Below are 16,123 nucleotides of genomic sequence, written 5' to 3' on the forward strand. Positions count from 1 at the left end.
CCGAAATAAGGAGTTACAAATTCTGAAAAGTGTGTTACAAATAGTTACAAATGAGTTACAAAAGAATGGCGTTGGTCCGGAGTGGATAAGACAAAGTCGGGGGGCTGGCCCCCCATCGGGAAAACTTTCATAGCGCCCGAAATAAGGAGTTACAAATTCTGAAAAGTGTGTTACAAATAGTTACAAATGAGTACAAAATATTGGAATTGGTCCGGAGTCTATCAGACAATGTCGGGGGGCCAACTTCACGCACATATATGTATTAATAAGTAACCATTAATTGTATAAATAATATACCTAGTGGGAATTAGATAATTTTTAAAATTTATTAGTATCTCTGGTAATAGACAAAGCGGTAAAAAAAAAATAGCCTTATAAAATACGTATTGGTGGTTTTTTCCGTGGCGTTAAAAAAACTATTGAGAAAATCGAAAAATGACCCATCTAAAGTGCCATCTTGATCAAATTTTCCAAAATATTATGTACTATATCTTTAAATCCAATCACTCCTGCAGGTAAACATTTTGTTTACAGGATAAAAAAGTAAAAAAAAATAAACACCATTGTGATTCCGCTAAGAATCTATAAAAACCAGGGATCGAAACCGTTTCAAATTTTAACGGTTACGGTTTTAGGTCTTGAGAACGGTTTTCTAAATTTTCTGGTTTTGGTTTAGGTTTTAAGACCGGTTTTTTAAATTTTTTGGTTTTGGTTTCGGTTTTAAAAAAGGTTTTTCAAATATTTTATCGGTTTAAAGAACGGTTTTAAAACATTTTCGGTTTTAGTTTTTGGAACGGTTTTTAAAAATTTCCATTTTATTTTTCTGTCTAATTACTGTAGATTCGATTTTTATTATCTATTAACTATTATAAGGGCCGAGTCTAAAGCCCTGAAATATGGCTACTTTGTATAATTAGTGTACAATATACGATATAACAAATAAACGTTCAGCAGAACTAATTTCGTGTTATTAACTTGAATATTTTGTACCTAATTTAGGTGCCTCATGCCTACTTTTGCATTCGACATAATATTATGTTGCCATATTATGGTTGAGATCATTATTCGATTACATTAATATTTAATTGTATATTACAATAACATCACACTATATTATTTGTATTTTCAATTTTCAATCATAAGTTTAGTAATAATATATATTATATTCATATATCGTAATACTCAGTAACTTCATCGGGATAAATTATCAATAAATTCAAACATAATAATTTCTTCGTATAAAAATAGTAGAATTACAAATAATATAATTAACTTTATGGAATTCAAAGAAACCGACATTAGTTTTAAATTTTAATCCGTTTTTCAAGAACAGTACAAGAGCGGTTTTTCAATTCTATGGTTTCGGTTTGGGTTTTGAAAACGGTTTTTTAAGGTCTTAGGTTTCAGTTACGGTTTTTTAACCGGTGTTTCAAAGCTTTTGGTTCCGGTTCCAGTTCCGGTGTTCAGAAATGAGAAAACCGTGGTTTTAACTGGTTTTTTGGAAAACCGGTTAAACCGGTTTCGATCCCTGATAAAAACACATTGTAAAATCAATATATTATTCATCGCACCGATCGGAATCCAAAACTACTCAATTGAAAAATACTTGCACGAGTGTACAACAATGTATATTTATAGAATATGAATGCAAACACCAACCTTTGAAGACCAATAACATCAAGTAACGATCTCTTATATTATAATATATAAAAGTTGGCAATAATTGTATAGGTACTTTTATAAGAAAATTACAACCATAAAATTATTAGGTCATATAATTTTTTTTTTTTTATCTCTTATGCGATAATTATCACATAAAAATCAAACAGGTACATAATATTATTTTATGAGATAAGCAAAAAATTAAAATAAATATGATTATTAAATTATAAAAATAATTGTTGTGTTACTTTTGTTGGTAGTAAATTCAAATAGGTAAGTTAAGTATTAAAAAATGCGGACTTGCTGTACAATTTTTTTCGAGAACTTATGTCGAGTGTGTGATGAATGTGTTAAATTTGAATTCAATGATAAATCGAAGTATGCGAAAAACGATTTTTATCGGAGGCGGTGGCATCAACTTAGCATAATTTTATAAAGAATCAAATTTAAAAATTAAATAAAAATGATCAATAGCGTTACTTTCTGGTAAACTTTTATTTTTGTTAAAAATTCAAAAACAACGCGGAATTTTCCATTTTGACCTCTGAAATGTAAAAGCTAGATTCGCTTTTCTATATCAGAAAAGACGCTGATGTAGAAAATCGAATCATTTTTTAAACTGCCACAAAATTTAATGACAGACAGAAAAAAAACACACATCATTGTAAAATTAATACATATTTCATTCGCTACGCTCAGAGTCGAAAAATATTATTATTTTTTCGCATAATAATATGACATATCACCGCGTATTGCGTATCGTACCTAACACATCCGTAGGTACACATAATATGGATACTTAAAATATATAAATACCTACAGGTACATATTTTGATATATCTGTATTAAATTTTTGTAACTACCTATTTGAACCATAACGATTTTGAATGTTCATAATTTGCGTTAAAATTTAAATATCAATAAATTCCTAAGAGATAGTGTTTTATATAATATTCTCACCTTGACGATTGATAACAGTTCATTGACTCTAATATTGAAATATGTAACAACAAAAATTCGCAGTGTTTTAAGACGTGTATACAATACCACGTGTTCAGCGTTATCTTAATTGATTGTATACCTGAGTTAATGATATTTTAAATTTTTACACAGGAGAATAAAGCAGTATACCTACCGGACTTTTGGAAGAAGGGTTAGAAATCCAGGAACAAGGAACACTAAGGGAAAGACACAGTTTAAACAATTATAGTTCCACCGAAGACTTGACTTGGAAATTTTTTTTACAGGCAAAGTCGTACAATTTAAAACGATGCGGGAAATTCCCAGTTGTGGGTAAATGATGTGTTTAAATACCTACGATAGTCGTATTATTATTTTGTGTTATAAAACATCAGATAGGTACCTATATACAACTATCTGTAATTGTTTGAGTCACGTGCTGTACAATTAAAGTATATGACTAGAGCGCCGATTTGTATGCATTTGCATATTAATTGATCTGGTCGATCGTTTATGATATTGTAGCGAGCTGTGACTATCTTACTAATTTACTTGTCTCAATCACATTATAAATGTACGTAATCATATAGTACACGCGCCGCGTAAATATAAATATAGGTAATAATATCAATGGCACCGCGTCTACAGTGCGTGTGTAGTAGTGTAGTAGCGCGACGATATCGCGTCTACACCGCGTAGCTAATAATATAGAGCGCGTGACCATGAGCGGCGTTTGGAAATAGATATAATATGACTACGTGTATAAATAATTCTAAAATAACAGGATTTGTTTTGTTCTATTAAATAACACCACAAATTTGAAACAACAATGGATATATGTTAGACATCCGGCGTGTGCAAGCGTGTGACGATCTCACGCTAGGCCTAACCGCAAGATGACCATGTGCGGTCATCTGAAACAATAGAAGGGACAGAGACCCATCGAGGAGAGCTGCTGGACAAGCGTCCATCAGACGAGCAACGAGCCTCAAGAAGAACAGTCCCTAGCTATAAGTACTTAGTCACATCTCGCTGACCCACAGTTTCACTATACTCCGGCCCACGAGAGAAGTAACCCGTTTCGCGCATGCTGACTGGCGGAATTCCCCCCCTTAGTGCCTTTCGCTGTATGTCAAATACGTGGAGATGCGCGGATTCGGACGCGATTTGGTCGGGACACGAGTTACTTCTCTCGTGGGCCGGAGTATATAAATTAATTGGACTTGGAACATTTTTTGATTTAATAATTATTATATTCGAGTGTTAATAAATACAAGTATACAATCATTCTCGTACATCATTTCAAATACTTCCATCAGTAGTTGTGCAGTTGTAGGCACGTTACAATATACTAAGAGAGCACAAAATTTGTTTCATGACATTTAAATGAAACTTTTTTAGTGCATTTTATTTTTGCATATTTTGACATTTATCCACTTTTATGGGCTTATTTTACAATTTCAATTGCATGTTTTATTTTTTAGTGCGAATTTCGATGTTTTTTTTGGACATTTTTCAAATATATACTAAGAAAAAAATATTATATTTGTATAGTTTTGATTAATAACAAAACAAATTAATGGGTATAAATGGTTTTCCCAAACATTTTTGGTATTAATTTATTCCTATTTTTTTTTTATATAAATTAAAGCTACCTAGAAAATTATGAAAGTAAATAAAAAAATTAAGAAAATTATTTATAGCAGGGTTCCATAGTTTTAAATGTATTGTTTTAATTAAATGGTCAATAAACACATTTTTTATTTTTAGAATTTTTTTTTTTTCATGAATATTTTAACATTTTAGTGCATATTATATTTTTACACATATTTAAGATTTTTTGGCGCATATTTTATTGGTTTTTAATGCATATAAATCCACTATCTATATAATATGACGTATTTTCTATGGTATTATCTTTATGCGTGTACAATAAGTAAGAAATAAATTCGAGTTTTGTTTAGTAGTTTAGTTTACTATTTTTGTCTGAAACAAAATCAATAAAACATTATACATTTTAAGTAGACAAAAATATAAAAAAAACAAGACATTGATTATTTATTGTTTAAATTTAATTTAAATTAAATATTAAATAAAATAAGAAATTGTGCACGTTTCGCGTCATGAGCTAAACTGTTCATAAATATGTTTATCATAATATTACAATGTCTGAATTCTGAAATATGCAAAACAATGCAAAAGCAATGTTATTTAATTGCATCTATTTAACGCTTAATTACTTCGGATAGAATTATATAAAAACGACTTCCTATAATACGACTTGTACCCGACTAATTATCACGATTGTTGGAAAAAAATTGCATCACAGTCTCGGTTATCATATTACCATCACAGTCCCGGTTATCATAATATTAAAATTTTTTTCAGAAAATACTGATTATACATTTTTCTATGATTGTCTATTGTTGGGCTGTAAGCGTTTGACGTTTCATATCGCAAATGTTTTCAGCATAATAATATTATTAAGTGTACAGGTACCTACATTGAATGGGTACCCACCACAAACATATTATTATTATAATATCTCTACGAAGTCAATCAGTTTATAATAATTTGCCGTTTTATCTAAATTGTTTAGTGTCGGTTACTCGTTATTATAACACCGACAGTTGTATAATAATATTATATAGGTGCTCTTGCCGATCTAAAGCATATTATACTTACGCTAAACAAATGATTTTTTTCCACATCAACCAGAAACTCCTGCTGATGAAAATTCATTATTTCGTGGGAATCGGCGGTAAGAATATTTACGTCAATTTTTTAAGGGTATTATAATTTTTATGACTTGGTATTTTCAAAAGTCTCTGCGTTTTTCGTACACGTTTCAAATTTTATTTATTTTGATGCTATATAAAAACTGTTAATTTATTTAAACACAAAACGATAGATTATAGTGCATAGAGCGTTAACTATTTTAAATTTATATATAGTTGTAGAGGTGACTTCTCTAACTTTCAAGCCGTTTTCACGAATAAATATATCTCAATTACGTGCTCTTATCGTAAAAAAAATTATATTAAAAGATTATGTTTTCTCCGATAAGTGTTGAAAAAAAAAACACTATTGTACCATAATTATTGATGATAAAAAGAAAGTAGTTCGTATAATATAATTGGCTATATCCAGTTAGGGTCTTTTCTATGAATATATTATAACCTCCTCCGATGTTCGTGTCTGTCATTTCTAAGGATTTGTTGCCATATAACATGGAAACTTATTACGGTGATAATACGTCTTATATTATTTTATTTTATTTTATTGTTATTAATCCAAAATCAAACGAAATAATTGTAATTTTGTGATAGTATTTGACAGTGTGATATTTAACAAGTATTTTTAAAATAAAATCTCACAGCTATTAGATACAAATTTATATAAATATTAAGTATTATGATACACTATTTAAAACCTTTAAAGTAAGTATTAAGAGTTTTTTTTTTTCTGAAACTAGATTTTTTCTACACCGAATTTTACGTAATTTTTCACTTATTTCTACTTAGTTTGGTTCAACAAACCAATAAAAACAAAATTATTTTTGTAATGCGTTGTACCGAATGATTTTTTTATGACAAATAAGACTTTTTTTATTATTTACAATTAAGGAGCCCAGTGACAATGTAATTTTGTCCACAAAAATGTGTTTGGTATAAAATCAAACCAATTTTAAGCTTTTTTTACAAACTGTATTATACCATTATTTAAAATAAAAAATCTGCGGCCTGTAGAAATTGTTCTCCTTTCAGATTAAAAAACAATAGCCTAATTATTCCTGTGAAGTCATTTTTTTCGATAAACTAATACAAAAAATCCTCTCCCCCACCTCTAATTATCATCCAATATACTAGTGGAAAAGTATTATAATTATAAAGTGGAAATTAAAACATAAAATATAATATTCAAATTTTATAGAATTGCTGAAAGTTTGGAAAACTTGTTGCTGGCCGTGCATTGGTCGTTTCTACCACATATATTTCTACCCACCTGTCTAAATCATCATAGTTTGAGAACCATTTAGAGTTAACTAGGGGCCAATACGTGGAGGCAGTTCTCGTTGCCCCCAAAAACATTTTCACTTAATTTTCGGATTAAAGTTCAACAAATTGTATTTGAATTAAATTAAGTTGATTATATTTAAATTTGTGTTAAAATATAATATAATATAATAATATAATATACGGTAAGTTATCTCAAACAATTATGTATTTAATAATTTATAATATATGCATAATTTTGAATAATTGATGTACACCTTCTTTAAAAATATCATACTAGAAATCGTTTTGTTTTTATATTTTTTTATCGCGTTTGTTGTATTAATGAAGCGTTTTTTTTATATCATATCTTATAAGTTATAGGTTTTTGTATACCTAAGTTGTAACACTGTCAGTCTTGTAAAATATACTTTTTAAAAGTATATTATAAATGATCATTTTTAAAATTATTTAAATATTCAATATACAACGTACTTAAAATAATATTATACGTGGATTTTATTTTATTCGTCTTAAATGACAATAGTGAGTATTATAATTTATAATTTTATATTACACGCTGTGCAGTATAAATCGAAAAGAGTTTATTTTTTTAACACAATTTTGAAATAAAGTTAACTTTAGATCTCTAAAGTGTTATGAATAACATTTAAATAATATATAATTTAATATATTATAACAATAATCATAATATTTAATGATTTGAATATAACGGATGGTAGCCTAATTAAACAGATAAATATTATGTTATAAGTTAAAACACAAAACAGGTTAATATAATATGTATTATGTAGAACACAAAATATATAAATACATAGTATATAGAGCAATATTGTTGTGAATTCAAAAGATAACAAAAACAAGTTAATTAGTAATAAAATATAATATACTAAAGTGATAATTAACGGGCAATTTAATTATATATATATATAATAATATATTATTTATATCACTCTATAGTTATTTATTTACTACAATACGATTTGATGTGAACCGTAATAAATATTACTAAATATAAATATATTATTTATTATAGTGTACACATTGCACGAGAGGCGCGAACTACAGTCATCGCGAAGTAAAATTCGTATATTTTGTTTGATTATTTTTATTTGATGATACGAGGAAAAAATTTAAGAATTAATAACGACTGATCGTTGCGGTAACGATGAAGATTATTTGTGTTTAGCCGCTAAACACTCGTAATCTTCGCCAGGGTACTTATTCGTTTTATGCCGCCACGACGTCAGTAAATTAATTTTTTTCAATTTATATAGGAGGGAGTGCGAGGTTTTTGAAAGGACGTACCTACATAACCGAAGGACTTAAATTTAAAATAAATTTATCGTAATTATACTTTCAAACGTTATACAATTTTAATTTTTACAGTTATTGTACTTTCGAACGGTGTTTGATTTTTCCCGTTTATCGTTTTTATGTTTTTAAACGTTATTTACATTTTTTGTTTTCTGTTTAATTTTTTTTTTTTTTTCATAAGCTATACCTAATTGTTATTTTTGGTATGGATAGGTAATTATATAACCACACTTTGACGTAATAAAACTATCAAATGAGTAGAATAGGATAGGTTATTTTCAATCATCCTATAGGGTTTTAATAAGTATCTAGCTATAAATGGTAAGTTATAGTGTTGGTCTAGAATGTAAAATATTGCTAAGATATTATGGCATGAATGAAAGACGAAATAGATTTTATTTAAAAAAAAAAAAATATTTATAACAATAATACAACTTGAAATGGCATAATAGTGGTAATGTTATTTATTATAAGTATTTAGTAGGTAGGTAGGTGGTCGTAGATACATCAATCCATACGCTCGCAGTTTTGTATATTATTGAAATTTGAATTACAGAAATAAACTAATATTATATCAAATTCAATATTCATAAATCAAACAAGCATAAAGTATATTTTAAAAAATAAAAATTACCGTCAACATAGGTTTGTCAACTTTGGATTGTTCATAGTTAATAAGACACTTATAAGATTCATACTCGTATAGACTACAAGATTTAAAACAATATTAATGTTAAGCTCAATGAAAAAAAAGCACAAACGTAATTTCGAATAATGTTATTTGGAATTTTTTTATGTTACGTTTATTGTTTATTTTTTAACCATTAATTATGATTAATGATATTAGATTATTTTCGTTTATTGTTTCGTAAGAAATAATATGTTATAGCATTTCAAAACGATAACTGATATAACCGTCAACATGCATATTATGTTTTATCAGATTTTCTAGAATGTCGTTTATGTCTTTTATTTGACGTTTACAGCCAATTTTTTCATTCCCTCCAATTCTATGCCGTTTACGTCCAAATGTTAAAACATCGATTTTGAAAAAAGTGCCGCTTACACCATTTTACCTTCTAACCATCGAATATTAAGACAGTTTTGTTTGGAATTTTCAGGTTATGCGCCACTTATCCCATTTATGTCGACGATAGCAAAACAACGTGGCTATTCGTCGTTCATCGTCGGTCTAGTTTTCGCAGTAATGCCTCTTCCGGGGATGTTGGCCAAAGTTATTTTCGGTTCGCTCACGGACAAATACAATTGTCGGCGGTTGGTATTTGTTTTAAGTGCAATTTTAACGTCATTATTGGTGCTTATAATGTTGTTAATACCTAACACGAATACCAATGAAGAAATGGACGCGACTCGGACGCGATTAGATCACCGCTGTTTTGGTTATTTTGGACCACAGCCACGTTGTTTGCGACCACGACTACGGTGAAGAATGTTTTGGAGGATACGATTTGTATGAATCTATTAGGTAAACGTATTTATGTTTATACGGATAATATTAACAAATCTATTCATCTCGACATTGCATGATATTTTAAAACAACACGTCGACATAATATAATAATTATAGTACCTAATCACTAATTACTAGTTAAGTCGTGTGCAGAGAAGTATAGCTCTCTATATAATATATATGTTATATTAAGTGTTGTTACAATATCCATGTTGGATACCTATAGGAAGGAGTGGAGTGTCTCATAAACCGTTACCGGGCAAAACGAATTTTCAGGCCACTTTTCCATATAACCTTACTATTAATATTTATTTCGACGCGATTTAAATGTTTGTTTTGAAAGTGTTAAATTTTTTTTTTTGTCCAATCAACTTATAGGGACACTCATCATCACGTCATAATAATATAGCTTCCGTAATTATTTTCGTTTTAAATTTACACTAGTACAATGCAGGGCTTGTAAATGTTATAATAACGTTATATTTGACAAAAAACTATTGAAATATTTGTAAACGTAATTATAACGAAAAGCGATTATCAAAAATAATTAAATACCGCATACCAAAACATAACGATTAACAAAATATCATTAAACAAAACTTAACGCAAAACGAAATTTATAGAATATCATTGAACGATAAACAACATAAAACGAAATATTTTAAAGTCAATATTTTATTTAAGAGGTCTATTGGTTTTGTAGAAAAATTCATTTCATGTAAACAATCTAAGAATTTATAATATTATATTCCTTAACCGGGCCATAACCTACCCGCATTAGTTATTTTTAAATTTAATAGCAGGTACCTATTAACACTATTTTAAATAACGATAAACGCAAAACTTGTATAATATTTTAATTGTAAATAATGATAAACACAAAAATTATGTAACGTTTTAATTGTAAATAACAATCAACGCAAAAATTATGTAAAGTTTTAATTGTAAATAACATAAAATGGAATTTTTTTTTAAATTCAAGCTTAGATCAGGTCTAGATAGGTCAGTCGCTAGCATTCAGAGAAAATCTGGAAGGGCCTCTAATATTTTGGTCTATAGTAGGAGGAAATGACCGCAATGCCACATTACGATTTTTATGACAGCTTTATCATAATACTCTATCAACAAATGTGATAAGGTCATTATAATTGATTAATATTAAAATTTGAACAATAATATGGGTCACAATAGAAATTTATGGACGTTAGAAAAATATTTCTCAAAGGGTTAAACGTTTAACAAATAATAATTACTAAAATAATTACAATAAAAATGTACTTAAAAATTACTTTTGTAACATATTAAAATAATTTACTCCCATTTAGCAAATGTTTGGGATGAGATCATTGAGTTAATATACATTCTTTAAAAACTCTATTGTCAAATTGTTGTTAAGTGAACTCTAATTTTAAGCTGAATGTTTTAATTAAATTTTTTTTAAAGTTTGTATTACATTTATAACCTTACTAGCAGTCCCGCTCGACGTTGTCTAGGCCAAAGATTTGTATTTTTAATAAATATATTTGTTCATATAACATATTTCTTCTAATTATAATATTAATATAATATGTAATGAATTGCATCCATTTAGATTGACAAAAATAAATTTATTTTTACGTATGCTTAAAAAAATCATGTGTGAGCTACACTTAACCTATCTAGATTCTATATGAGTTAAAAATCAAGCTGTATACACCTTCCAATTTTCAATTTCCTATATTTTTCCTATAACCAATAGCAACCATTTATTAACAGAAGTTTCTATCGTAAATCTCAAAATACCTGTTTAAGCACCTATCCGGGATAACCCAACTGAGTCTAATTGTGAAGCTAAACCATTCAGTTACTCATTCAAAAACACACAAAAATTCCAGTTGCTTAGGAGGAGTTGAATGACATACAGACAAACATTTATTTATATATATACATATATAGACATTGATTGTTATTATTTTCAGCCACCCAATTAATATCACCAAAGAAGATTATATATACATTAAAACCTTCCCCGATTTATTAGTGAAAACCGTATTAAAATAAGTAGAGTTATTTTCGAGATATGCTCGTACATACAGAAAAGGGGCATTGTTTTTCTACTATACTATGCATGTTATATACATATAAACCTTCCTCTTGAATCACTCTATCAGTTAAAAAAATCGCATCAAAATCCGTTGAGTATAGTTTTAAAGACCTAAGCATACAACGAGAAAAAGGGACTTTGTTTTATAAAATGTTAAGATTATACTTACAAAAATTAAAATTAAAATTAAAAGCGTTCATACAGTAATGATTTAAAAGCTTAAAATTATTGTTCACTTTTTTTCAGATTTTTTACTTATTAGATAACCAGATTTTTTGATTTTATTAGAGAAATTAATATTCTTTTTAGGATATAATAATATGGCATTGCATTAAAATTTGTTTGACCTAAATAGTACAAAAAATGTTTGTGACCGTGTGGCCGAAGGAGCAGTTCAAAACTTTAAACAATTTATTACCAACCGATATTTTATTATTTATCATAGCTCTGTACTTAATTTTTCGCAATAAATATCGGTGTTTGTATGCCTAGCAGATAGGTTAAAAAATAGATGGCAAAAAAGAGCCATAATATTAAAACAATTTTAATATCAAGTATAGAAAATATAACATAAATGCTGAAATCTTTACGCCAGTTGGTTTTATAAATAAAAACAAAATCGATTTTCCAAATACCGTTTTCCTTAAATAATTTCCATTTTTTTTTTTAGTTTTTCTCGATTATTAAGAAACCAGTAAAGACACACTTAAGAGATCTACCAGATAAAACGTGTCATCGAAAACCATGTTCAATGTTGAATTTTATATAAAGTTGTAAAACTCGATGGAAATTAATACGATCATATGAAAACATGTACTTAATAAATTTAGAACAAATACCTACGTTTCTCGTTCCGCTCAGAATCTAATATTGTGCAACTATTTATGTTTTGTGTTAAGGTGAAAACAAACATCAATATGGTGGACAGAGGTTGTGGGGATCCATTGGTTATAGTGTGTTAGCCATCGCTTCTGGTGTATGTGTAGACTGGAATAGCAAAGAACAAGAGTTCAAAAATTATACACCTTGTTTTGTAATTGCATTGATGTGTTTCATTTTGGATATATTTGTGGTGTCGAACATTGAGGCAATTTATTCAAATTAAATTTTGTTCTAACAAACCGTTTGTAGTGTGTCAATAATCATGCATAGTCTTAGTTTACAGGTTGTACAAGAAAGCTCGTACACCAATAAGGTGTCGTCCGATGTTAAAAAATTGCTAACTGAATTCAGAATTTTAGCCTTTATCGTTTGGGTTGTGTTGTTTGGATTTTTCGTATCGTTCTTATGGAACTTTTTATTCTGGTAAGCATAAAATATAGTTTTTCTATTATAATAATTATTATTTTAAGAAAAGTGATTAAAAAAAAATCGTATTCGGGTAATCCCGTTTTGATATTTTCAAAATACTTGTGTACTAGGTTTTGGCTGATATTGTGAATGTAGGTGAATTTTCAATACAATATGTTATTATGTATTGCTTACATTAGATTAAAATAATAAATTAAAATAGATAAATCTTGTTATGTTTTTGAGAGGTACAGAGCACAACTTGAACGCATAAGTGCAAAACAACGAATGATTCTTTATTGAATAATATAACCTAACAATACAAAATATATCCTGGAAGAATTCCATATTTCCAAAGACATTACAGATTCCTTCACACTTAATTAGGAATATTTAAAAAAAAACAATAGTATTAAAGAATCATAAAAATTACAAAATATTAAACAGTATACATACATTTTATAAAACATAAATTAATATAACAGTATTAAGGTATACATAACAAAGTCATAAACATTACAAATACTACAATTAAATAATACAATAAGAATAATGAAAATAAAATATAAAAATTAGTTTTACAAATTTAACTTTTGAGGTTTTTTAATAATCCTATCACTCTTCCTAACCTGTGTGACTTCTGGCTTAACTTCAATAACATCAGACTTAGTATTCTCTACCTCAGTACTAACTTTTCCTCCTTCCTCAATAATACTTTCAATTACTGGTTTGTTTTCACTAAACCTAGTTTCAATATCATTCAAATGTTTATGATTAACATTAACATTTTTAACTCTATCAATAATTTGATTAATATGTCTTTTCCACACTAAAGAATTATTAATTTGAACCAGATAAGTAACAGGTGACAATACTTTAATAATTGTACCTGGTACCCACATATTACCAGAACCATAATTTCTGCACATAACAGTATCTCCAATCTTATAGGATTTCTCTCTATTGCCTCTAAAAACATGTTTAGCATTTTCCAAACACTTGTTATATTTATTCTTAGCAAAAGGAATTAGTCTATCGAATTGAGTTGGCAAGGTACGCCCAATGTGTAATTCTGCCGGAGTAACACCTGTAGAACAGTGTTTTGTACTGTTGTACGATATAACAAATCTATATACATCAACTTCAATGTCAGAATTAGGGTTACATTTTTTTATAAAATTTTTGAAAGTGCGAACAAGATTTTCAGCTGCACCATTTGATGCAGGATTATACGGCGAAGTTTTAATATGAAAAACTCTATTTTTTTTTAAAAAATCTTCCATCTCTTTCGAGCATAAAGATGGACCATTATCAGTCACAAGTTTAGCAGGAATGCCCCAATAAGCAAAATATTCTCTTAAAATTTTAATAGTTGAAAAAGTAGTTATATTCGGCATAAATTTCACATACACCCACTTTGAAAAGGCATCTATAATCACAAGAAACATTCTTTTATTAACAGGACCTAAAAAATCTAAATGAACCCTAAGAGATGGACCATCAGGCCAAGGCCAACTATGTAGAACTGCCTTTGGAGGATTCTCACTATGAATCAAACAAAGTTCACATCTTTTTCTAATACCTTCAATTTCTAAATCAATTCCAGGCCACCAAATAAAAGAACGAGCGATACTTTTCATTTTAACAACACCTAAGTGAGTGCTGTGTAATTCAGTTAACAATTCATTCCTAAATTTAGACGGTATTACTAAACGATGCCCCCAAAATAATAATCCTTGTTCAATTGAAAATTGATCCTTACGGTTAAAATATGGTTTCAATTCTTCAGATACCTTTTTAATGTCAGTAGGCCACTGACCAGTGAAAACGCTAAAAAAAACTTGTTTAATAATAGTATCTTTTTTAATTTCCTCACAAATATCTAAATCAGAAATTGTTTTAATATTTTCAGTGATTAAATTAATAGAGTAATTATCTGATTCTAAAATATTAGAACTCGCAGTGGTATCTAAAGGAAGTCTTGACAATGCATCCGCATTACCATTATCTATACCTTTTACAAATTGTATTTCATAATTATAGCCAGATAAAAATATTGCATACCGCTGTAACCGATTTGCTATCATGACAGGAATACCTTTTTTAGGACCAAAAATAACTACTAAAGGCTTATGATCTGTTCTAAGTATAAATTCACGACCATATACATATTGATGAAAATACTTAACTGAATAAACTATAGCAAGAGCTTCTTTATCTATTTGTGCATAAGCACGTTCGGCCTTATTTAATGTCCGGGAAGTAAAGGCAATAGGCTTTTCTGTACCATCTGGTAATTTATGAGATAATACAGCCCCAATACCAGTAGGACTAGCATCACAAGCTATAATGATAGGCCATTTTGGATTATAGTGGATTAATATTTCATTAGACAAAATAGCACTTTTAATTTCATTGAATGCTTTGTTTTGGTCTTTACCCCATACAAAAGGTATATCTTTCTTAAGCAACTTATACAAAGGATTTGCTTTGGTTGACATATTTCTAATAAACTTACCATAGTAAGTTACTAATCCTAAAAATGCTTTTAGTTGAGTAACACTACAAGGTATAGGTACTGATGTAATAGCTTTAACTCTAGCCTCAGGAACATGTAAACCATCTTTATCTATTTTATAACCCAAAAAAGTAACACTATCCTGGAACAATTTACATTTATCTTTTCTCACCGTCAATCCTACTGAACCTAATCTTCCTAACACTTCCCTAAGTCTTTTAGTAACTTCTTCTTTAGATTTTCCAGATATTATGATATCATCATAAAAAGCAACTGTACCCTCAATATTTCTCAGAATATTTTCCATTTCACGCTGCAGAATACCAGGAGCTGAAGCTATACCATATGGTATACGTTAAAATACAAAAAGTCCTTTATGTGTAGATAAAGTTGTTAACTTTTGTGATTCCTCATCTAATGAAAGCTGTTGATAAGCTTGACATAAATCAAGAACACAAAAATTTGAATGCACCCTGCAAAATTGCCATTAAATCTCCTACTCTGGGTATAGGATATCTGTCTATTTTAATAAATTTATTAAGTGTAACCTTATAGTCACCACATAATCGAATTTTACCATCACTTTTTAAAACAGGCACAACTGGTGTAGCCCACTCTGAAGACTCTATTGGAATTAATAACTTTTCACTGACTAATCTATCAATTTCCAAACTCACTTTATCTTTCAATGCAAAAGGTAACACACGAGGCTTACAAAAAATAGGTTTAATGTTTTCATCTTTTAAGAATAATTTAAACACTTTAGGTTTATAACATCCAAGGACATCACCAAACACTGAAGGAAA

The 16,123-nt window shown here is 28.6% G+C and overlaps 1 protein-coding gene across 1 annotated transcript in view; it reads left to right on the forward strand.

Moving 5' to 3' along the window:
• The window catches only part of LOC107883906, a 52,937-nt gene extending 38,903 nt beyond the window's left edge, over positions 1–14,034 (forward strand). Inside the window, exons 2-4 of the mRNA XM_029490660.1 lie at positions 9,077–9,230; positions 9,314–9,441; positions 12,409–14,034. Coding sequence (XP_029346520.1) covers positions 9,100–9,230; positions 9,314–9,441; positions 12,409–12,614 — 465 coding nt within the window. The 5' untranslated portion in view covers positions 9,077–9,099 and the 3' untranslated portion in view covers positions 12,615–14,034. The remainder of the gene's footprint in view (positions 1–9,076; positions 9,231–9,313; positions 9,442–12,408) is intronic.
• Positions 14,035–16,123: the final 2,089 nt, after the last annotated feature.

The sequence above is a fragment of the Acyrthosiphon pisum genome, chromosome A2, assembly GCF_005508785.2.
Source record: "Acyrthosiphon pisum isolate AL4f chromosome A2, pea_aphid_22Mar2018_4r6ur, whole genome shotgun sequence".
Lineage (NCBI taxonomy): Eukaryota > Metazoa > Arthropoda > Insecta > Hemiptera > Aphididae > Acyrthosiphon > Acyrthosiphon pisum.